The sequence below is a fragment of the Heteronotia binoei genome, chromosome 17 (assembly GCF_032191835.1).
Source record: "Heteronotia binoei isolate CCM8104 ecotype False Entrance Well chromosome 17, APGP_CSIRO_Hbin_v1, whole genome shotgun sequence".
Classification (NCBI taxonomy): Eukaryota; Metazoa; Chordata; class Lepidosauria; order Squamata; family Gekkonidae; genus Heteronotia; species Heteronotia binoei.
The window spans coordinates 19,979,782-20,003,017 of record NC_083239.1 but is presented as its reverse complement, the minus strand read 5'-3'; the positions used below and the strand labels follow the sequence as shown (position 1 = coordinate 20,003,017).

Here is a 23,236-nt window from a genome sequence, read left to right as displayed (position 1 = left end):
GGTGCCTCTGTAGCCATTCGCTAGAAGTAACTCGTGCCGATAAGCCCCTTTTAAGGGATCACTCTCAAAATGTCAGCGCAGGGTTCATTGAGACTTCAACAATGAGAGAACTCTTTTCTTCTGAAAATAAGTTTCATTTATTGATTACAACAATGTTACTCTTGCAGAAGGTCTTTGAGAGTGATAACGTATAGGGAACAAGCACTAGCATTTATTGGGATACATCAAAGCTTGGGGGGGGGTTTAAATCATTCTCATAATAAAGTTACATAATTTGCAGATTGAGTCATAGAAGTCATAGGTGTCTTGAATGACAAATGTCAACAATGTTGGCCCGGTCCCTGTCTATCAGGATGGCAAATCAGTGCAAGGAGGCCAGTTAGATGGTATAATCAATAAGAAAATAAATGAGATGAGATGAGGATGCCCACTTGCCTCAGCCAAAAGCTTGATGGAACAGCTCCGTTTTGCAAGCCCTCTAGAATGGTAGTAAGTCCAGTAGGCCCAAATCTGCATGGGGAAATTCTGGAATCAAAAGTTCTGCAGGCAGCCCTTGCCCCAAACTCATGGATCCTTTAACCCCAGGGGTTCTCTCTGTGTATGTCTAGGCAACCAAAGGCCAACCCCCTGGCATGAATTTGTAGCTGCTTAAAGCCTCAAGCTGTCCCCCAGCTGGATAGAGAACTTGGGTCCCCACCCCCCACCCCCCGATCCCAGAGACTGGCTACCAGGACTTCCATCTGCACAGAAACCCCCTATTCAAGCCTGGCCTCTTCTCCAGCTCCCTTTTCTCCCTTGACTGAGCCTCCATACCATACAAAACCTTTAATGGCATAACAGTTGCAAATAAAAATACACAGAATATAAAAATTTAAACATTGGAGATAAAATCAAAATGAAACCGAGCTTACAGATGCATTCATACATGGTCAGATTTAAATTTAAGGATGTCAGCCAAAAATTTTGCCATAGCCTTGCTAACCTCCCTCTCAGTATCATTCAATAAATAATAACAGGGTGGCAGAATTGACAAATCTGGGGAGAAAGAAAATTTACAAAAATATCTTTACGGAGATTATGATAAAAGGAACAACCAAGCAATATATGCTGAATTGAGTCGGGAATATTCGCTCCACAGGAACAGAGTCTGTCACCTAAAGGGACTCGATAATATCTCCCTTGTAAAACTTTGGAGGGAAACGCATTTAGTTTAGCCAACATGTTTTTGACTGAGCCTCAACTGTTCCCAGCCTCATGTGCAGTACAGACCCAAGCTGTCCCTCCTTGCCTTTGCACAAAGCATCCCTCTGCTTTTAGCCCAGTCTGATCGATGGTCTCCCCCACAGAGGTGCAGCAGCAGCGGGAGGAAGGCAGCATTCAGGTGGTAGGCAGGAGCAGGCTTGGGCCGCAGTGGTCTGGCTTGGGCTTGGCCAGCAGCAACTATGCAGCTTCTGAAAGGAGGGAGCAGTGGCTACTAACTTCTGCTTTGCACCACCTGGCCAGTACAGGCATCTCTACAGGACCCTCATGCTGCTATTGGAAGGAGGGCTGCAGATGCGGCTGAGTGGGAGGGTGGGACTGCTGGATGCACAGCTGTGCTGCATTGGGCTAATGCTTGCCCTGGCTTATTAGTGCCCGGTGTCTCTGGGTAGCCGGGCACATGCTGTCTCTCCTCTTGAGGAGCTCTTTCCATGGTCTCCTTTGTCTGCATTCTCTTAGTTCCAGGGATGATGGGGGCAAGATGGCTTGCGGAACTTAGTCTGAACCTAGATCAGCGACCTGAGCTGTTGGGGTGCTGTCCCCTGATGACAGCTCCTCAGATGCTTGTGTGACTGTAGCATCCAAAGCCCTTCTGTCAGTAGCTAGCTGCATGCTCTCATCTGTAATGTTCCAGCTGTTCAGCCTCCTTGGAACCAGCTGACTCAGGCTGATCCACAACAGTCGTTCAGTCCAGGGTCAGGGGTCCAAATGTCCAGCAAATCAGAAGTGGTGGCTCAGCGTCTGTTGTATTTGTTGTGTCCTAACAGTCTCTTTTGACTGGTTTTCATAGCCCCATGCCCAAGGGTCATGCTTGCACCCAGCGGTTAGAAGTAGTCTTGCAACTACTCATCTTTGTTACCAGCAAGCAGCTGGTGTCAGGTTAGGAGGCATGCACATTTTAAGAAGGATATAGACAAGCTAGAACGGGTCCAGAGGAGGGCGACGAAGATGATGAGGGGTCTGGAGATCAAGTCCTATGAGGAAAGGTTGAAGGAGCTGGGGATGTTTAGCCTGGAGAGGAGACGGCTGAGAGGTGATATGATCACCATCTTCAAGTACTTGAAGGGCTGTCATATAGAGGATGGCATGGAATTGTTTTCCTTCACTCCGGAAGGTAGGACCAGAACCAATGGTCTTTTGAAATTAATTCAAAAGAGTTTCCGGCTCAACATTAGGAAGAATTTCCTGACTGTTAGAGCAATTCCTCAGTGGAACAGGCTTCCTCAGTGTCATGGGTGCTGGGGACCCTGCAGAAGAAGCTGAGCCTGCAGAAGAAACTGTGCCCCTGCCACCTGCACCAGTGCCCCTGCCTCCTGCTGGAGAAGATCCAAGCCCCCCTGCCTCGCCCTCTCGGGTGGCTCGTGTGCGTGACCGCCTTCGTCAGGACCTCAGGGATCGGAGGAGGGCGGCACGCTCACGAGCAAGACGCTCCCTGAGCCCTGAGTTTTGAAAGGATTCTGGCCTATGCATCCCTGACCACACCCCTGACTCAACTACTCCGCCCCAAAGAACCCTTCCGCTGGTCCCCAGAGGCCGATAACGCCTTCTCCACCCTGAAGACCCGCTTTCCCACCGGGACACTCCTGAGATACCCCGACCCCTAGCTTCCCTTTACGGTGGAAGCTGATGCCTCCAACGTGGCCCTGGGAGCAGTGCTGTCCCAGCGCGAGGAGTCGTTCCAGCCACTCCAGCCCTGTGCCTATTACTCACGCCAGCTCACTGCTGCAGAGAGGAACTATACCATCTGGGAGAGGGAGTTGCTCGCGATCAAGGCGGCTTTTGAGGTTTGGAGACATTACCTCAAAAGGGCTCGCCACCCTGTTCAAGTGCTCACCGACCACCGGAACTTGGAGCACCTCCAGACCACCCGCCGTCTCAACCAGCGCCAGATCCGGTGGTCCCTATTCTTCTCCCGCTTCGACTTCCGGGTCTCCTACATCCCCCATACCCAGAACCGGAAAGCAGACGCGCTTTCCCGGAAACCGGAATACGCCCCTGCTTCAACTGAGACCGCGCCCGCTGCTCCCATCCTGCCGCCCTCAGTGTTTGCAGCCACCTCCACTTCACCAGCACTCGTGGAGGACATTCGGGCTAGCCAGGCCAATGATCCCTGGGTCCAGCAACACCTCCAGGCACTCCAAGATGACTCAACAGGCGAATTCACGACTCGAGGCGGCCTCTTGCTACACCGCGAACGCCTCTATGTGCCACCCGGGCCCTTGCGGGCAGAAGTGCTACGCCTGACCCACGACTCGTTACCCGCCGGGCACTTTGGACAGCATAAGACCACCCACTTTCTGACAAGGGAATTCTGGTGGCCACGAGTTCGCTCCGATGTTGCCCGTCATGTCAACTCCTGTGACGTCTGCCGACGGGCCAAAGACATCCCAGCCAAACCCTCAGGGTTGCTACAGCCCTTGCCCACATCCTCAGGACCTGGGATACCATCTCGATGGACTTCATCACAGAACTTCCGCGATCCAAGGGTCAGACTTGTATCTTGGTGGTCGTCGACCTATTTACCAAGATGGCCCACTTCATTCCGTGCCCGAAACTTCCCACAGCTCAGGAGACGGCCCAGCTCTACCTGCAACACATCTTTCATCTGCACGGACTCCCAGCCCACCTGATCTCAGATCGGGACCCCCAGTTCTCCTCTCGGTTCTGGCAAGCCCTCCATTCCAGCCTGGGTACTCGAGTGCACCTGTCCTCAGCCTACCACCCAGAGACAGATGGTCAGACAGAGCGCACCAATGCCACGCTAGAGCAATATCTCCGCTGTTACACCTGTTACCAGCAGGATGACTGGACCCACTCTGTTGCCCCTAGCGGAGTTTGCATACAACAACGCGGTCCATTCATCCACCCAAATGACCTTTTTTGCTGCAACCTACGGGTACCACCCTCGGTTCTTCCCGGCGATCCTGCCACCCACGAATGTCCCCGCCGTCGATGCCTACCTGCAAGAACTCTGCGCCAGCCAAGACTTGCTCCGAGAGCAGCTACAGCGGGCCAAGGAGGCATATAAACGGGCTGCGGACCGGAAGAGGCAAGAAGGCCCTCCAGTGCAGCCGGGGGATCATGTGTGGCTCTCAACTCGCTACCTGCACCGGCCTGGTTGGTCTCACAAGCTGGATGCACGGTTCATTGGACCCTACCCGTCATGGAACAAATAAACCCCATTGCCTTCAGGCTCCAGTTGCCACCCCACCTCCGCATTCACCCTGTGTTTCATTGCTCCCTCCTTGTTCCGGCTGCACCCCCCGACCCAGCTCGGCCTCCTTCCCCACTGCCGCCACCACCGGTGCTGGTGGATGACGAAGAAGAATATGAGGTGCGCCAGATCCTGGACTCCCGGTACCATCGTGGAGGCCTCCAGTACCTTGTGGACTGGGAGGGATATGGCCCGGAAGAGCGGTCTTGGGAGCCCGTGGACAATCTTCATGCCCCGGACTTGGTGCAACGGTTCCACAACGACCATCCCGACCTCCCAGGCCTTTCGATGGAGGAGGGCCCTGGGGGGGGGGATAGTGTCATGGGTGCTGCGGACCCTGCAGAAGAAGCTGAGCCTGCAGAAGAAACTGTGCCCCTGCCACCTGCACCAGTACCCCTGCCTCCTGCTGGAGAAGATCCAAGCCCCCCTGCCTCGCCCTCTCGGGTGGCTCGTGTGCGTGACCGCCTTCGTCAGGACCTCAGGGATCGGAGGAGGGCGGCACGCTCACGAGCAAGACGCTCCCTGAGCCCTGAGTTTTGAAAGGATTCTGGCCCTTCTGGAGTGAGGATGCTTGAGTCTCAGCAGGATCCTGGCTGCCTCTCTGAGCCAGCAATTAGCCCAAATGGGCAACAGCCAGCAGTGGGCTTTATAGCTGTGGGCTTTGGGAGGAGGCTTTGTGGAAGCAACTAGTCACTTACCTGACGTTCTAGCATCCACTTCGGCTTTTGACTTTGGCTTCTGGACTCCCTGACTTTGGCTTTGACTTCTGGACCCCCTGACTTCGGCTTCTGAACCTCTGACCTGCGATACCTGGACTGTGATTCGGTTTTGGCGCCTTGGACCGTCTTTGCTCACCAGCTACAGACCTTGGACTGCCCCTGGACTTTGCCTGACCCGGACTCAGCCCGTGACACTCAGGAGGTGGTGGACTCTCCTTCCTTGGAGGTTTTTAAACAGAGGTTAGATGGCCATCTGACAGCAATGAAGCTCCTGTGAATTTAGGGGGGAGGTGTTTGTGAGTTTTCTGCACTGTGCAGAGGGTTGGACTAGATGATCCTAGAGGTCCCTTCCAGTTCTATGATTCTATCTTGTTTGTAGCTCTGGTCTCCGCCTCTGTCTGCAGTGCTCTGAGGGTATGATACTGGTGGACTGGGAACAGCCAACTGAGGTTCACCTGCTGAACTGGAGGGTGTTGGTGGCCTGCACCAGTTATTGCCTGTGAATCCTGACAAGCCTGCAGCTCATTTTCCTGCTAGTTAGCATCTGTAAACTTAAGGCTGGTTACAGGGGGCTCCTCTTCTCCTGAGGAGTCCTCAATATCAGTGAGTCCTGGCTGACGCATGACAACAACACTCAGAACAATGGAACTCCCAGGACTTAAAGGGATATTGGTTTCTTATCTCTCTACATATGCTAATTTAATTCAATTCTTACATCTCTATTCTCACCATTGCCCCAGAAGAGACAGACATACATTGTCTTTTTAAAAAATGTCTTACTTGAAATAGTAGATTAGAATGGTAGATTGCAATATAATGTAATGAATAGTAGGATAATGTAATTTGGAACGGTAAATTTGGAATTTATTTCTCTGGTCTGGGAACAGGAGAGACTACTCTGCACAGCCAGTCACCCCACTTCAAAAAGAAGATGCTGTAAGGTTGCCTCCATGCTTGAGAAAAGATGGATGGAGAGTAGCAGCAGGGTCCCAGTTAATTACTCTCAGCATTCCATAATTAAGGATATTTCTGCCCATCAATCTAATTTTGACATTTATTTCCATCACTATGTCTCCCCCCTTGGAATTAAACACAAACTAAGCTTATTATTCCTATTTGGTCCTTGTATCTATTAAACATTTTTATTATGTTGTATGCCAATTGACTTCTCACCCTCTATCTATATGTATGGACTGGTAACTTCCGTTTCAATATATTGTGCTGCACACGAAGCTTATACCTCTGTTGGTCTTAAAGGTGCTACTAATCAGACTTTGTTCTGCAACTTCAGACCAACATGGCTACTAACCTGAATCTATTTCCCTTTCATGGTATCATCTTCAGATATTTCTGAAGAACTGTGCATGCCCACAAAAGCTTATACCTTGAATAAAACTCTGTTGGTCTTAAAGCAGTAAAGGCTTCTGTGCTTAAAATATTTTCAGCTATGATGTTTTTTCCGAGTGAAAAGGAGCTGCTAGCAACTTTAGTTTCCCTGGGGAAAGAAGTGTGAGAGTGCAATATCTTTGTTTGAATGCTTTATCCCTGTACTAGCAGTAAGCTAAAGAAGTCCATCACAGTTACTAAACTGTTGAAAGCCATGCTGTACCCAGAAGAGCAGCTGTCAAGGCATGTTGTGGCTCTTGCTTTTCATTCAGTGACTGTTTTCAGATCTTGCATACTGCTTCTGAAAGTGCTGGAATTCTGCAGAGGAAGGGAGAAGAAACCTAAATTCTGTGCTCCAGTTCAGCTGCTGGAATATTTTAGGAGAACGAGGTAGTGAATTTGCATTTTGTTTCAGCAGCAAAGGACATTTTTAAAAATGAAAAAAAAAACAACCTTGCAGAAGCAGTATTTTAAAGTTCTATAACAGAACTACCGAGAGTAAAGGTTGGTAGCCTTCCTCATTCTAACTGCTCCTTTGCTCTGCTTTTTTAATATGCTGTATGACTGCTCCTCAGCAACACATGCCCAGTCCCCTTGCTCATCCAGGGTTAAATACTGGAAGACAGACACCTTTCCATTTACTTGACTGTCACTAGACTTAAATATTTGTTAGCTACTTTGATTCCCAAAGGCACTCAAAGAAGCTTACAACAGTAAAGCAAACAAAAGGACAAATGAAATGTAATCTAATTTAAACCAACTGGGAAAAACTGAGTAACCACCCAGTAACCAGTGGGCCAGCTTGTCCAAGGCACCAGGACACAAGCCATGGGCTAAGAGCCACACAGTTCCTCTCAGTCTTCCATCTTTGCTAACAGAACCTCTGGCCACAGCCAGGCTTTTTATCTGGAAACAGGAAAGGGAAACAGAAGCACAGCTCTGGTGTTACAGCTGGCACCAATGTTGATCCCACTCTTCCCTCCCTAATGTGGCATTCTCACCCAGCAGCGTAAGGCTTCACAGATTGTTTACTGAAATGGGTCTGGAAGCGTGTGGGATGGGGGGAATGGAAGCTAACTGTCCTCTGACTCTCCTAACTCCTGCTGTGCTTCTCCCACCACTGTGTCTTCCCATACTCCAAATAACTCCTGTGGAGACACCTCCCTCCCACATAGCCCGCAGCATGCTCAAAACACATACTAAAAGTTGCAGGCGATGCTAAGACTTAAACTGTCCCTGCATAGCAAGTATAAATAACTAAAATTCAAATGGATATCTGGGAGAGGCAAATCTGTCTTTAGTCACCCTATAAACTCATTAATTTTTTTACCATTAGCATGCATATGGTGCTATTTAGGTAACTTTTACTACACTCTACTGCCAGATCGAAACCAGGTACCAAATACTAGATTAGATTTTTCGGTACAGTTCCTTCTCGCTAGGTATCAGAATGAGCAGTCCAGCACTTACTGTGAGTAGATGACAGAACTGCACAAGCCATGGCTGTCCTCTGCTTAGAGACTTCAGCTACAGTCTCTAAGCAGAGGACAGGTTGGCTTAAAGTTCATGGCTCTTATCAGAGGGGTGACCCTCTTGTCCTGTATGATGGCACAGGTGCTGTTCATTGGGTGGCTTTGACAATGATATAACCATCTTACAGCATCTCGGTGACAATGGAAGGGAACAAAGTCATGTTGAGGCACCAACGCCATTTTGTAGTGCAAGCCTTAAGAAAATGGGTTTATAATTTGGGAGGAATGTTTGTATTCACCCCAACAGTGAAGCTGCTTCTGAGCAAGACCTGGGCTGCAGTCCTAAGGACACTTTCCTGGGAGTCAGATCCACCCCCATTGAATAATGTGGGACTTCTGAGAACACCTCAGGATTACTCAGCTAATTATCTTCAGACTGAAATCTCTTTTTTGTCTTTGAAGCTGCAATTAGCAGGTTAAATATTCAGAAATGGCCAGACACTGTAATTGAGATGGGAAGTATTGTGTGCATCATTGGGTTAATATAATGCATTGCAGAGGGTTTTTTAAAAGATACTTTTGCTATTGGGAAATTCAGCCACAGATTCCACAAATGTCCTAGATTGGCATCATGACCATGTCACTTCACTAAAATTTCTTCCTTCCTTTTATTCTAAGACGATACCACAGCAAGGAAGAGATCCAGCAGGCGACAGATTATCAGCTCTAAACTATCTGAAGAAGAGAGCCGCATTAAAGTTATTAATGCCTTGAGGGAGGTCCTACAGAAAAGGTAAAGTGCTTGCCTGCCTCTTCTACCAGGAATCTTATAATAGAAAAAAGGCAGATTAAAATTGACCTATAATTAATAATTCTCAAGCAGGACAGTACAGGAGGTGGTTGTCCAATACAGGAAGTACCTTGGTCCCTAGCCATTTAGGGCAGACATGTCAAACATATGCCCCGGAGACTGGAACTGGCCCATCCAGGGCTGTTATCTGTCCTGTGAGCAACTGGGGTGTGAGGAGAAATCGGTCTGCATGTGGACTTGAAGGGCCTATATTTGGCACTAGGTCATCATGACCATGCCACTTCACTGGGGTGTGAGGAGAAATCGGTCTGCATGTGGACTTGAAGGGCCTATATTTGGGGTATTATACTTCCTGCTAAGGTCCATTCAAATTCAGACTTTCCCCAGGATCTTCCCCCAGATCACCAGGGACTGTCCAACCTGGAGGGGCAAGGAAGACTGGTTTGGCCCTAGGGTTGCCAATCCCTTGTTGGGGGCAGGGGATCCCCTGGTTTGGAGGCCCTTTCCTTGCTTCAGGGTTATCAGAAAGTGGGGCAGAGGGGGGGTTGAATGTCCACCAAGTACTCCATTATATCCTACGGAGACTGGGGTGTAATGGAGAATCGATCTGTGGATATCTGCGGCTCTGGAGGGGGATGTTTTTTGAGGCAGAGCATCTGATGCCTCTCCTCAGCCCTCCCTTGTTTCAAAAAGATTGGACCAGAAGGTCCAATTCTATGAGCCCCAAAAGAAGGTGCCTCCAGTCTCCATTACTTCCAGTGAAGGGAAAGCTGTTAAAAGGAGCGTGGTCCCTTTAAACGTGATGGCCAGAACTCCCTTTGGAGTTTAGTCGTGCTGGTTGCGACCTTGCTTCTGGCTCCACCCCCAAAGTCCCCAGATATTTTCCTGAGTTGGACCTGGCAACCCTATTTGGCCCTGAGCTCTGTTTGCTAGTCCCCTTGGGGCCTGCTTGCTGCCCTTGGCCAAGGCACCAGACTGGGATGTGCTGTCTGCCACTGCCGCCATCTCCTTTTCTGTCCAGAGTGTACTGGGCTCCTGCTTGTGCCACCTATGCTGCTGGAAAGGTGACTGACAGTTCATATATGGCAGGCAGAATTTCTTTGGCCCCACCTTTCCAAGTGGCTTGTCACTTGCAGGCAACCCAGGGAAGATGCCTACAGACACAGGGGTCTGTGGAAAGCCACTGGCCAGTTTGCCAAATGTCCTTGCTTATGTAAACATGTGAATGAAGTGACTGGTTGAGTGCTTCTGTGCACAGCAGCCCAGATGAGAGAGAAAAGACCAGCTCTTTGTAGGAGGTGCAATGAATGCAGAATGCCAAGGATTGGGGGGTGGAGGAGGCCTGATGAGTGGAGTGAGCCAGAGCTTGCTAACCCACTGACCCAACTGCACAGCTTCTCTCCTACCTCACTGTCATAAGAGGCAAAGCTGAAACACATGTATGCTCCCTGCATTCAAGTACTGCATTATGTAACAGAATGGAAGCAAGGATGACGGATGAGAAGGGTAAAGGCGTAAATCAGCAATTGGAGCAGGGCTTTAGAAATGTGTGCTGGGTTGACATGTGGCACAGCAGAGGTGGGTGGTGGATGTGTGTCTGTGCACTTGCACATGGCAAGTAATATTTTGGGTGGTTGGGGGGGGGGGCGTGGCATGCTCAGCGGAGAGGAAGACGCGTTTTGTTTGAGCTCCCGGTAGAATGCTAAAGGGAATTAAGTATTCCTTCTTCTGGTGATAAAAATGTCAAATAAAGCCTTGAAGACATTAATATAAGCTGGTGATAGTTGTGAAGTGGGAGTAAAGTTGTCTGGAAGTTGGCTAGAGGATAAGGTTAAAACTAATTGGTGTGCTGAGAGAAACGGCAATGGCGACTTCGGACTCAGAAGCAGAAAGTGAAGATAAGGTAATGAAACCGAAAGACTTTCAATTGGAAGTAAAGAAAGCAGTGGAAGGAGCCAAACATAGCATTATTAAAGCAGTAACAAAGATAGTGGATGAAAAAATAACTAATTTAGCAGAGGCCATTGAAGCCATGGCAGAAACTGTGAATAGTGCATGGGAAATGGCGCAGTTAAATGAGAAGAAAATTAACTTTTTGCAAAAACAGTCCAGATATTTGAAAAAACAAAATAAATACTTTAAAGATAAATTGATGGACTTGGAAAATCAGGCCAGAAGGTCAAATTTGCGGTTGAAAAATATTCCAGAAACGGAGGACATGGATAATGTGATTGAATGGATGGCTAAAATGCTCCCAGACTTAGGGATTTCAAGGGAAGTTTTGGATCGTATTCATCGAGTTGGGAAGCAGACAGCTGAGTGGAGGTGGCCGAGAGATGTGGTAATGTGCTTTGGAAAATATATATTAAAGGAGCAAGTGCTTAAAGGCATGAAGGCCTTGGATAGGCATGATAAGTTACTGCAGGGGTCCTCAAACTTTTTAAATAGGGGGCCAGTTCACTGTCCCTCAGACTGTTGGAGGGCTGGACTGCCGTTACTGTACAAGGCCGCGGGCCGTCAGTTCTCCGTCTTCTGCATCTCTCTCCCTTCCCCACACCACACACCCCGGCCTGGGAACTCACCTCACCTCGGCATCACCTCACACTCTGTCTCCGCCGCCTCAGCCCAGTGCCGGAAGTGTGCGTTGCTAACGCGAGTTTAGGTTGAACGTCACTTCTGGTCTGATTTTGCCATAACCCAGCGGGCCGCATAAACGCCCTCAGCGGGCCGCATCTGGCCCGCGGGCCGTAGTTTGAGGACCCCTGAGTTACTGTATAATGATAAGAAAGTGTTGGTTTTTGAAGATTTATCACAGGAAACGATTAACAGGAAGAAAAAGTTAAGAGTGTTTACCAAGGTGCTGCAGGATAAAGGAATGAAATACAGCTGGAGAATGGCACCCTTTGCTCTGAAAATGTTGCATGAAGGAGTAGAGTTGTTTGCAGAAGATCAGAAGCAGATGGAGGAGCTATTTAAATGTGTGGGATTGCAGCTGCCTAAGGATTACAAGCAATTCCCTGACTGGGAGTCAGAAGGGGAAAATGATTTGGAAGAGGAAATGGGGAACACTCAGAGAAGAGGAAAAAAAAGAAGGATGAAAAAAAGAATTGGGACTTCAGGGAAAGGACTAAGACTAAGAAATGATTAAGGAAAGATGGACTAAGGAAGAAGGAAAGAAGATAAAAGGACCGGAATAGCTCAACATGAACGGTTTTTTTGGTTGGTTTTTTTTTTTGTTCTTTTTGAGTTTACAGTATGGGAGAGATGTCTTTTTTCTCCCCCCCCCCCCAATATGGATGTCAGTGGTAGCTGGATGTCTGATGTGTTTAGTGGTATGAATGGGAAGAAGAGGTGTAGATGGTGGCTGATTGGGATGATGTTGGTATGTTTGGATGGTGTGATTGGGGTATGGTTGGATGATTGGGATCCAAAGGGTGAATGGGTGGATTATGAATGGAGTAAGAAGGTGTGTGAATACATATTGGGAAGAATTCTTTATACAAGAGATATGCCACGAGCATTGGCATATTGCATTTCTCTTGGATGGGTGGAACCGGTAATGGAGTGTAGGTGGTGGGTAGATAAGCAACATCATGCGGGGTTGGTTAAGGGTTGTTGGGGTTTAGAATTCCAGGCTGGTAGAGAACAGAAGAGAGATGGGGAAGAGCTATGGTTAGGTATAATATGACAAAAAATGTTAATGTTATATGTACAACTCTTAATGTTAGAGGGCTAGGAAATCCAGTGAAACGGGCAAGAGCTGGGAGATATATTCAAGAATTAAAAGCAGATGTGGTGTTTTTGCAGGAGGGATATAATGGGGGGAAAGAGAGATGAATTTTCCTGGATTTGGGAAAGGTAAGAAATTTATTGCTCCAGGCTCCTCGAAGAGCAGAGGGGCGGGAATAGTATTTAATTCTAAAATAGATTTTGTTGAAGATAAAGTAATGAGAGATAAGGATGGAAGGTTTATTTTTGTACAGGGTCATTTGGAGGGAGAGCTGGTGGCTTTAGCTTCTTTGTACCTCCCTAATGTGCATCAGTTGAATGTATTGTACAGATATTTGCAGAAGTTTGAAAAATTTTCGCCCTATACTAAAATAATAGGGGGGGATTTTAATATTAACTTGCAAGGGAAAGGCAATGTTAAAAAAAGAAAGGCAGAGAAATTTAAAAGAGTGTGCGGGAAATTTGGTCTGCTAGAATTATGGATGGAAATGTTTCCTAATGATGATGTGTATTCTTTTTACTCTGCCGTTCATGGACTTTATTCAAGATTGGATGGAATCTTAGTCTCTCAAGAAATGAGGAATTGGGTAAAAGATATGGAGATTGGAATGATTAAGATTACTGATCATGCCCCCGTTTCAGCCTTTTTGCAAATAGGTCATTGTAATAGATCTTATAATTGGAAGTTTAATCCATGGTTAGTGGCCGATGAAGAAAGTAAGTGTAATATTAAAAATGCAATGGAAAGATATTTTGAGGAGAATAGGAAATCAGATACTTCATTAACAATAATATGGGAAGCAATGAAAGCCACTATTAGAGGTGTGTGTATACAGAATTTGGTGAGATTGAAGAAGGGTAAAGATAGGAAGATTAAAGAAGTAGAAGAAGAAGTTAGAGTATTGGAGGAGAAATTTAGGAAATCTAAGAAGAAGGAGGATAAAGAACAAGTAGTTAGGAAAAGGGAAGAGTTGAATGTATTGGATGTTAATAGGACTACGTTAAAATTATGGTATGATAGACAGAAGTATTATGAGTTCGAAGGGAAAGGAGGAAGAATTTTAGCAAATAAAATTAAGAATTTTCAGGTAAGGAAAAATATTAAGGCAATCAGGAATGATATAGGGTTTTTGGAAACTGAACCTAAAATGATACTGGAGAATTTTATAGAATTTTATAATAAATTGTATGCAAATAAAGGGATTAAAAATGATGATACAGAAAAATTCTGTGAGGGGTTGGAATTTTTAGAATTAAGGGAAGATAGTAGGTATAGCAGCGCCCGCCTCACTGGATCTCTTTATTTCAGTCTCTTCGGGGTATTTTACTTGTTTATTTGATGAGACCACAGCAGCTTTGTTTGTTCTTCCCACAAAATATAGGCTCTTGAGAACTTTAACTTAAACCACAGATTTATTGTAACACAAAGTCTTAAACTGGGGATATGGGAGATATTTACACAGGCTAATACGTTGCTCAGTTGTTTCAGGCTTTACAATCCCTTTGTCTTTTCTTGAGTCTCTCACAGTTACACAGTTCACAGTTTTCCTATAACTCACTCTCCACCTCTAGCCAAGGTCTGGCCTCTTGGGATTGATGTGTCAAGTCTCACCCCTCGACTGGAGTCTCTCCTCTCAGCCCTTCTTGGTGTCTCAGACCCACATCCACTCTCTCAACCACCTCACTAGATCTTCAGAGTTATCTCTAGGTGTTTGTGACCGTTCAGGTCTTAACTGACTCACACACACACAGCCCTCTTGGCTGGTTTTGTCGAGCTTGCAGTCTCTGGAAGACTTCCCTGTCTCCGCCTCAAGCTCCTTCACAGGATCAACTGCTCTCTCAGCCCTTCTGGCAGGCTCGAACTGACCCTCTCAGTCTCTGTCAGGTCCCCACTGACAGACTTCTCTGACAGGCACCTTCTCTGTCAGAAGCCAACTGACTGAATCTCCTGCCTCAGCAGTTTCTCTTACTCAACTTCTTTTTCTCCCTGAGAGCTCTGAGCGCTTTACCCCCACCCTCAGGTCACCTGACGCAGCCCTGTGCGTCTTCAGTTTATGGTTAACCCATTGCTTTCCGTCACAGTAGGAAAGAATTAGATAAGGATATAATGGAAGAAGAAGTTAAGATGGCTATAGATTCTATGAATATGCAATCTGCACCTGGACTGGATGGTTTTAATGCAGTATTTTATAAGCATTTTAAGGATATATTGGTGCCTCATGTGACTGAATTGTTTCAAGGAATTTTGGATGGATCTCCTACACCGCCTGCATGGTTGGAGTCGAGATTGGTGTTAATTCTGAAACCTGGGAAAGATCAGACTTTAAGGGATTCATATAGGCCAATTTCTATCACCAATATGGATTATCGAATATTTGCAAAGGTTATGGCAATGAGACTTAAAAAATGTATAACACAATTGATAGGGAAAGATCAATTTGGGTTTATGCCTCAAAAGAATTTAGTAGAGGCAGTTAGGAAGGTGATAGGTATGGTTTATTTAGCTAAAAATAAGGATTTGCCACTTATGCTTTTGGCGTTGGATATTTATAAGGCCTTTGATTCTGTGGACTGGACGTACATGAAGATTATATTTCAAAAGTATAGGTTTGGGGAGAAATTTCAAAATATGATTGAGGCAATATATTCTAAATCCAAGGCGTTGATAGGAGTTGGTGGATCAGTAGAGGGATATGTTCAGGTAATGAGTGGTACGAAGCAGGGATGCCCTTTATCCCCTATGTTATTTATTTTAGCATTGGAACTGTTAGTGAATAAATTAAAAAAGGACAAAAGAATTATAGGCTTTGAAGTTCCAGGTAAAGGGAAAATAGATGGGAATCTCTTAACAATGTATGCAGATGACATGATGGTGACAATTAAAGATGTGGAGCCCGCAGTGGCACCTTTAAAAAAGATATTACAGGAATCTGAGGAAGTGTCAGGGTTAAAAGTGAATTTTTCAAAATCTTCGATGATGTGTGTTAATGTAAAACCAGGATTACAATTAGCAGCTTCAAAAATTTTGGGTATTCCCATAGCAAATAAAATGGTGAAGTATCTAGGGGTAAATATTCCTAGGAATATTAAAAAAGTATTTGAGTATAATTATAAAAGAATCTGGAGTGGAATTTAAGTTAAAATGAGAGACTGGAGGAAGAGGAAAGAATCAATTAGTACAAGGAATGCTGTGGTTAAAATGTTTCTAGTTCCTAGGTTGACTTATTTATTTTATGTACTGCCTTGGCATATACCAGAACACGTACTGAAGAGGTGGCAAGGAGATATAGATAGATTTGTTTTTGCATCAAAGAAACCAAGGACAGCTAGTAGGTATAGATATTATGGTATTAAAGATGGGGGATATAATTTATCATAATTTATTATGATGATGCATATCAATTAAGGCACTTAATGACTTGGTTGGAGGGAGAGTTAGAAGAGCTGAACGGGATAGAAAAGGAAAATTTAGAGGTAGTAGGAGGAAAGGAAAGTTTATTTGATAGAACGAAAAGGAGGAAGAAGATAGGTGATAAATTATTTATTTATTTATTTATTTATTATTTATATTTTGATTTATATCCCGCCCTTCCCACCGAAGTGGCTCAGGGCAGCTTACAACATATAAAACTTACATAGGTTTGGCTTAAAAACAATTACATAGCAGCAGTTAAAACAGTAGATTAATAAAACATTAATAAAACATAAAAACCAGCAGTCTGTCAGAATGCACTCTAGCTCCATCCAAAATTCTCAGTGTCAGTTAGTTATAGGCCAGCCGGAAGAGGACTGACTTGCAGGCCCTGCAGAACTGCCCTAGGTCCCGCAGGGCCCTCACCTCTTCCGGCAGCTGGTTCCACCAGTAAGGCGCCATTACCGAGAAGGCTCGATCCCTGGTAGATTATCAACCTTTATGGGGCCCAATAGGGTATGGGAGAAGTGGAAAAAAGAACTCGCTCCGGAGATATCATCTATTACTAAAATGTGGTATTATGATAAATTTGCTCCATTAAGGGGATCGCTGTCAAAGGAAGTAGGAGATAAACTGAAGAGGATTACGATTCGAGAATTGAAAGAGGTTTGGGGTACTGATGGGATGAAGAAAGAGGAGTATAATATTTTGAATAATATTAATTGGTTGTTAAAAAGTCAAATCTCCTCATTGTTGAAGGAGGAAGAACTTAAAAACTTTGGTAAAAGAATTAATACTCCCTATGAAGAAGATAAGTCAAAAATAGTTTCAAAATTGTATAAGATTTTATTAGGTACAGGGAAATCCCCGAGAGAATTTTTGAAGGAATATTGGGAAACAGATATTGAAGATAAAATTTTAGATGAAGATTGGGAGAGGATTTTTAGATTACCTCCCTTTGTTACAACATCTAGGTTAATGCAGGAGCAGGGATTGAAGATGATACAGAAATGGTATTATACACCAATTAAGATGTATTATATTTCTAAATCGGAGTAGAAATTGTTGGAGGAAATGTGGATAAATTGGAACTTTCAGTCACATGTGGTGGGATTGTCCCTTAGTGAAAAAATTCTGGGTTCAGGTTGGCATAGAGATGACAAAGATTATGGGAAGAAAAATAAGTATATCTAAAGCAATGGCAATTATTAATTTGGATGGTGTGGGATTAAGATCAAAAGAGGATAGTAAATGGATTAATTTGATGTTAGTAGGAGCAAGACAAGTGATAGCAAGGAATTGGAAAGATGCTGAGGAACTGTCAATCATTGGAGGGATAAAATGAATAATATAATAATATTGGAGTATTTAACGATGAAGATACAAAGAATGAACGGATTAAAGGTTGGGGAACAGGAGGAGGGCTGGTTTAGAAAGATGGTGAGGTATTTGGAAAAGTTTAAACAATTTAAGACGATTGGTTGGTTAATAAGAAAATGAATGGATAAGAAGTTTAAACAGAGTGATGGAGTTGTATTTGGATGAAATGTTAATAGTTATAAATATATGGAATATTATAATGTATCTATGGCCTGGGACTCTCACAGAGGTGGAGTGGTGTTGGAATATATAACAATAAAAATTATTTAAAAACATATTTTGGGTGGTTGGATAATGCCATGGAGCTGAAAGGGAAAAAAAGTCTATAAAAGGCAATTAAAGTGGAGTGGGCATCTTTGGAGAGTGGCAGCTCTTGAACATTTACTTGTAGTGCTGTTCCTCTTGTGGTTCAAGTTTATTGCTGAATTTGGGACATTGACAAAGGAAGGTTTTGTATGGCTGCCTCACCCCCTCCCCAAAGCCTGTTGATGCCACTTGGTTGATGCCACTTGGCCACTTGTCTTTAGTTGCTGCACTTCCAATAACAGAACGCAGCCCTTTGTGCTTCAGCTTATAAAAAGCAATGTGTTAGTCCAGGGGTGGCCAACGGTAGGTCTCCGGATGTTTTTTGCCTACAACTTCCATCAGCCCCAGCCAGCATGGCCAATGACTGGGGCTGATGGGAGCTGTAAGCAAAAAACATCCGGAGAGCTACCGTTTGTCAAGTCTGCTTTAACTCTGGTCAAGTCTGTGTTTCATCTTTGGTTCAGGGGGAAGCATTCTGGGTAAAAGCCACACTGTATACCAATGCTGCTAGCTCGAACTCTCCTTTCCCCCCTCCCTTCCTTTGTTATGTAGTTTTGCTTTGAAATATGTGAAAGAGATTATGGTGCCTTCTCAGGCTGGGCACCGGGGGAGGATCCGCCCAAGGCCACAACAGGCCTGAGAACGAATTTGTAACATCAATGTGTGAATGTGCCCTGCATAGTACCCCCTCCCTAAAGAATCCCTTTGAAGTATACCTTATATGATTACACTTGACTGTATGATCCTCAGTCTTTCAATCTCCTTGTAGTCGAGAACAATGATATCAATAAACTAGAAATTTTGTATCAACAAGGCCTCGTTATTGAATCAGCCGACTTGACACCGTTGGCCACCTCTGTGTTAATCTTTAAAAAGCCATGAGGATGGATCTCTGGTTGTTGCACCTTGCTTGTCAGGCAATAGCTCTCTCAGCTGTGCAAAACGTCTTGTCCATATTGAGCATAAAGGTGGTTAGTTAGGTGCTGAGGAGGGGTGTGGGTCCTGGTCACTGGTAAAATATCTCCAGTACCTGGCATTACATTTTAGCACACGTGGCCCTGCCCTACAAAGTGACATGTCAGATCCATCCCTCATAACAAATGAATTTGACACCTCTGATTTAGGGCTTAAAACCTGAGCACCAGGTGGTTTGAATTCGATGGTTTTAGATAAGGATCTCCAGCTGCCTCATTTGTGAGTTAAACTGAAAAGAACTAGCATGTGAGGCTACTCATCTTGATAACAGCATGTTCCTTGCCAGGTTGGATGATTCTCCTGACCTCAGTGTGCAAGAAAATACCGTTCTGAGGATAGCAAAGAAAGTGGAGAAGGCACTCTTCAACCTTTCTTGCTGTGTTGACCAACATTACAAAAACAAGTATCGCAGCTTGCTTTTCAACCTGAAGTCTGCAAGAAATCAGGTCAGAGATAGCATGCATAAATGAATGAATAAGTAAATCAGTTTCCTGCTGTTTGCCTCATGACTTCTTTACAAATCCTTTTCAGTAAGCAAAGATTTAATTGGGATGAAGGGCTGGTTAAAGAAAATAAAAACCTCTACTGTTCCTTACTTTACTCAGAGGCACTGTCTCTTGGTTCCTTCTTGAGACTTCTCAGCTGTGTTTGGTCATTGATGGGGCAGTTCAGACTTGCACCTTTCTAAGACCATTGTAGTCAGTGGGATTAGAAGGGTGTTTAGGACTGCACCATGAATTTCCTTTTTAGTGGCATGAGTTGGCTTCTTTAGTAGCTGCTTTAGTTGGGATCCTTGAGTATGCAGAAATGTTCTCAGAGTTTCTGTATGGCATGTTGCTTGAGCCATAACAATGAAGTCCTGTTTGATGCCTGTTTGCAACTCCAGTGTGCTGGAATTAGTGTCATAGGTTCACATGCTAAGATGGGGGTGGAAAGGAATTTTTTTTTTTTGAAGTCCTCTGTTTGTCAGAAAGAGAAGAGTTTTAAATTCAGAGTTGGACGCAGAGGGTTTCTGGCTGACGGGGACAGCATAAGGATGTCAGAGTAGCATTGATTTGAGGTACCTATGCATACTTGCTTTCCTTTGGTTAGATATACACGTTTCTCACACACTTCTTCCATGCTCTCATTTCACAAGGAAACTGATCTGAAAACAGATGTTTTTGAATTGTTTCTTATGGCTTTGCTTTTGTTCTAGCAGCTTTTCTGCAAGGTGATTCTTGGGGTGATCTCTCCAAAGAGGCTGGTTCAGATGAATGCTCTAGAACTGGCACCTGAGGACCTTGCAGAGTGGAGAGCCAGCAAGAGAAAGCATGTAAGTCACCCATTTTGCACTCAGGGAAAGGCAGTATGGGATGACTTCTTGGCTTTTGAAATTACCTCCCAAACCTGCTGCTCTCTCTGTACTTGGAAAAGTAGACCACAGGGCAGTTGTCTTACTAGGGGAAGGGAGAAAATACTTCCCAAGATGGAAGGCAAAGAATGCAGCTGCTAGGGTTGGGCAAAAACTGGTTCACGAACCTAAATTCATGACGAACTGGGCTTGATTCATGGTTTAATTGAAGTTCATACCATCACTCCCCCCAACCCATGGACTTGACAGGGACCATGGTCTTTTTAAATGCCTTTTCCAAGCCGTGTTGGTGCAGCTTGGCTAGTGAACTCAGAAGGCATTTACATTCTTTCTGAGTTCGCTTTTGAGTTGTGTAGTGGCAGCACAGCTTGCAAAAGCCATTAAAAATGGATCCCTTTTGCATATTGGACCCTAGGATCTCCCCCCGCCCCACACCAAGCCAATCTACACACAACTTGGAGGGTGGGTATAGGGACATCCCAGGGAGGTCTGCTTGGAGTTTGATGCCTCTAGCTGGTGGCAGGGAGGTGCATTTGACACACTCCTTCCTGTTTTGCACACTGAACTCTAGGATCTCCCTCCCCCCCAGTCAATCTGCACACAACTTGAAGAGTGGGTAGAAGGGCATCTAGGGGAGATATACTGCAGATTTGATGCCTCTGGTTTGTGGAGAAACTGCTCTACTGCACCACAAGCCTTATAAACTCACAAACCATGGACTGGTTTGTTAAATGGAAAGGTACATGCAGGTTTTGTGGTTCATCGTTTGTCAGACATCATGAACCATGAATTTCCAGTTTCCTGGGTCATGCCCATCCCTAGTAGCCACCTTGCGGAAAGTAAACCTGTCTGAGTCTGATGATCAGTGATTGGACGAAGATATATACATTGCCTTGGGTGTCATTATGGTGGGATATAGACAGAAACTTAGCAGCCATGGGTTTTTTTGGCCTGTGCAAAGTCCTTGAAATGTCATTTTAAAAAACTGTATCCTTATTTTAGAACTGTTTCATGTGTTAAAGAGGTACCCAATTCATGTTTGCCACTGGGTGTGTTACTTTTTCAATTGAGCTAATACTGGCTCCCTGGGATAAAAAGTGTGATGTAGTGGCTGGAGTGCTGGTCAGGAAGATCCAGGTTCCAATCCAACTCTTCTGTGGAAGTTTACTGGGTGGTCTTGGGCCAGTCACACTTGGCCTAACCTAGTTCTCAGGGTTCTTGTGAAGATATCATGGAGGTGAGGAGAACAGTGTAAGCTGTTTTGGTCCCCATTGGGAGAGAAAGGCAAGGTATAAACTGAGGAAATAAATATACGTTTCTCATTGGTGCAACATGATCTTTGTGTTCTTTGTGCAATCCCACACTTGGTTTTTAGCCTGCGTATGAACCTGACCTTGGAGAATACAACATCTAGCTCCTGGCAGGAGAACCCCCTGCTCCCACTCAGTTTCTTCTTGACCACCATGTCGTTTACACCTTGCAGCGTTTCTTCTTTTAGCTTCTTCGGCCCTTTTTTCCTGATGATCTTAGTTGCTTTTTCTCATCTCTATCTTCCATCTTCTTGTATCTACAAAAAAATTTTTTAGTTGCATTCTAAGGACACCCTGGAGGCCCAGACAACCATGGTTTCCACATCTACTTCAGTTCTCCCACAGCCTGACCTTCTTTCACAACAGGGACTGCCCTACAGTCCCACTCTATTCCAGTTGAGTGCCTGGAAAATATCCCCATAGCCTTTCCTCCTGAGGTTCAACATGTCCTGCTTGATCCATGGAAACCAACCAGTCATTGTACCTATGAAGCTAAATAGAAGCATTTCTCTGTCTATGCATTCAGTTGGCAAATAGACCCTAGGAAGCCCCCGCTTCCTGGCGTTCTATCATACCTGGTCTCTCCTAGTGATTCTAGACTCAGTTTTTCATCACTGAAAGTCCATTTGGTGTCAGTCTCTGCCCACCATTACTTGGTAGAGGGTAGTACTCTTTTTCTCCCTAAGAGGCAGAGGACATCTTGGGTGTTTCCCACCATCCAATCAGGGAGGCAGGAATCTAAAATCTTCCTGTGGCTGTGGGAACCACCCTCTTGCTCAGTTCATTTCCTGCCTCGACAGCGAGAGCAAGCTTTAGGATAGGCTCCTATCCCTTTTTCCTCATATTATTACTCTTACTATAAAAAAACCCCCTTCCTCTTCTTCTTTTTCTGTAAATTCTCTCTGTAACTAACACCTTTCTTCCTCCCCGCTTTTTCTGCCTTCTCTCTTTAAAATTGTTCCTCTGCCTCAGCGTCGGAGGAAAGGAGCGCCAAAACGGCCCAGGCTCCTTTAAGAAAAAGCTGCGGCGCGAAGAAAGGCGGGATGCAGTGCCGTCCCAGGGCCGACTTTATGGACGACCCCACGTTAGATGCCTGGTGCGGGGCCGAAGAGCGGGGATCCTCCAGAGCCATCATGACCCTTGGGCTTGCGGCGGCTACCGGCAACATGCCCTGTAGGGGCGGGCCACCGGCGAGCGGCAGAAAGCGGCGCTGGTCGTCTTCGGCCACAGAAGAAGCACGCGCTGCACTTTATTCTCCCGACGGCCATTTTGAAGCGCGAAAAATGGCGCGAAGCGGGCCCAGTCGGCGGCAGTCCTGCGCTGAGCAGCAAGGACACCCAGAGGCCACCTTCCAGCCAGGAGACTTTGGTCACGGCCTCCAAGAGACTGCACAGTCCTCTCAGCCCCTTGGGGAGCAGGGTAACGTACCCACAATGGGATCTTCTCCTTCTTTTGCTTATGATTTTTTAGAGTGCATTAAACAGACTGTAGACAGTGCAGTTAGAGCAGCAACTCATAAGAGATCTTATGCTCTAAGCTCTCACTATCTTCCAGGTCCCCCTCTCCAAAGAGACCCAAAAGTTGTGCCTGGCTCACCAAGGCACAGAAGAAGACCCTAGCAAGTGAATGTTCAGGGAGGGAGAGATCACCTGAGGTGGATCAGTCAGAGGACTCTGAGAGGGAGGATCGGGAGGAGGGCGAGTTTATTTCAGATGAGGAGATAGAAAGCTGTACAGGTCCAGAACCTTCCTTAAGATTTTTTAAAGCAGAGGAGTACCAACCCCTCTTAGCTAAAATACTGGCAGCTTTAGACCTCTATGAATCACCTGAAGAGCAGGAGGCCAGCTGCCCTCTAACTAACCCTAAGAACAAACCTAAGGGGAACACGGAGTTCTTCCCTCGGTACCG

At 45.6% G+C, this 23,236-nt stretch overlaps 1 protein-coding gene across 1 annotated transcript in view; it reads left to right on the top strand.

The window, feature by feature from the left end:
* Positions 1-23,236, top strand: part of SPOCD1 (SPOC domain containing 1) — a 121,014-nt gene that overhangs the window by 37,207 nt on the left and 60,571 nt on the right. Inside the window, exons 7-9 of the mRNA XM_060257907.1 lie at positions 8,730-8,844; positions 18,951-19,110; positions 19,863-19,979. Of these exons, the coding sequence (XP_060113890.1) occupies positions 8,730-8,844; positions 18,951-19,110; positions 19,863-19,979 (392 nt within the window). The remainder of the gene's footprint in view (positions 1-8,729; positions 8,845-18,950; positions 19,111-19,862; positions 19,980-23,236) is intronic.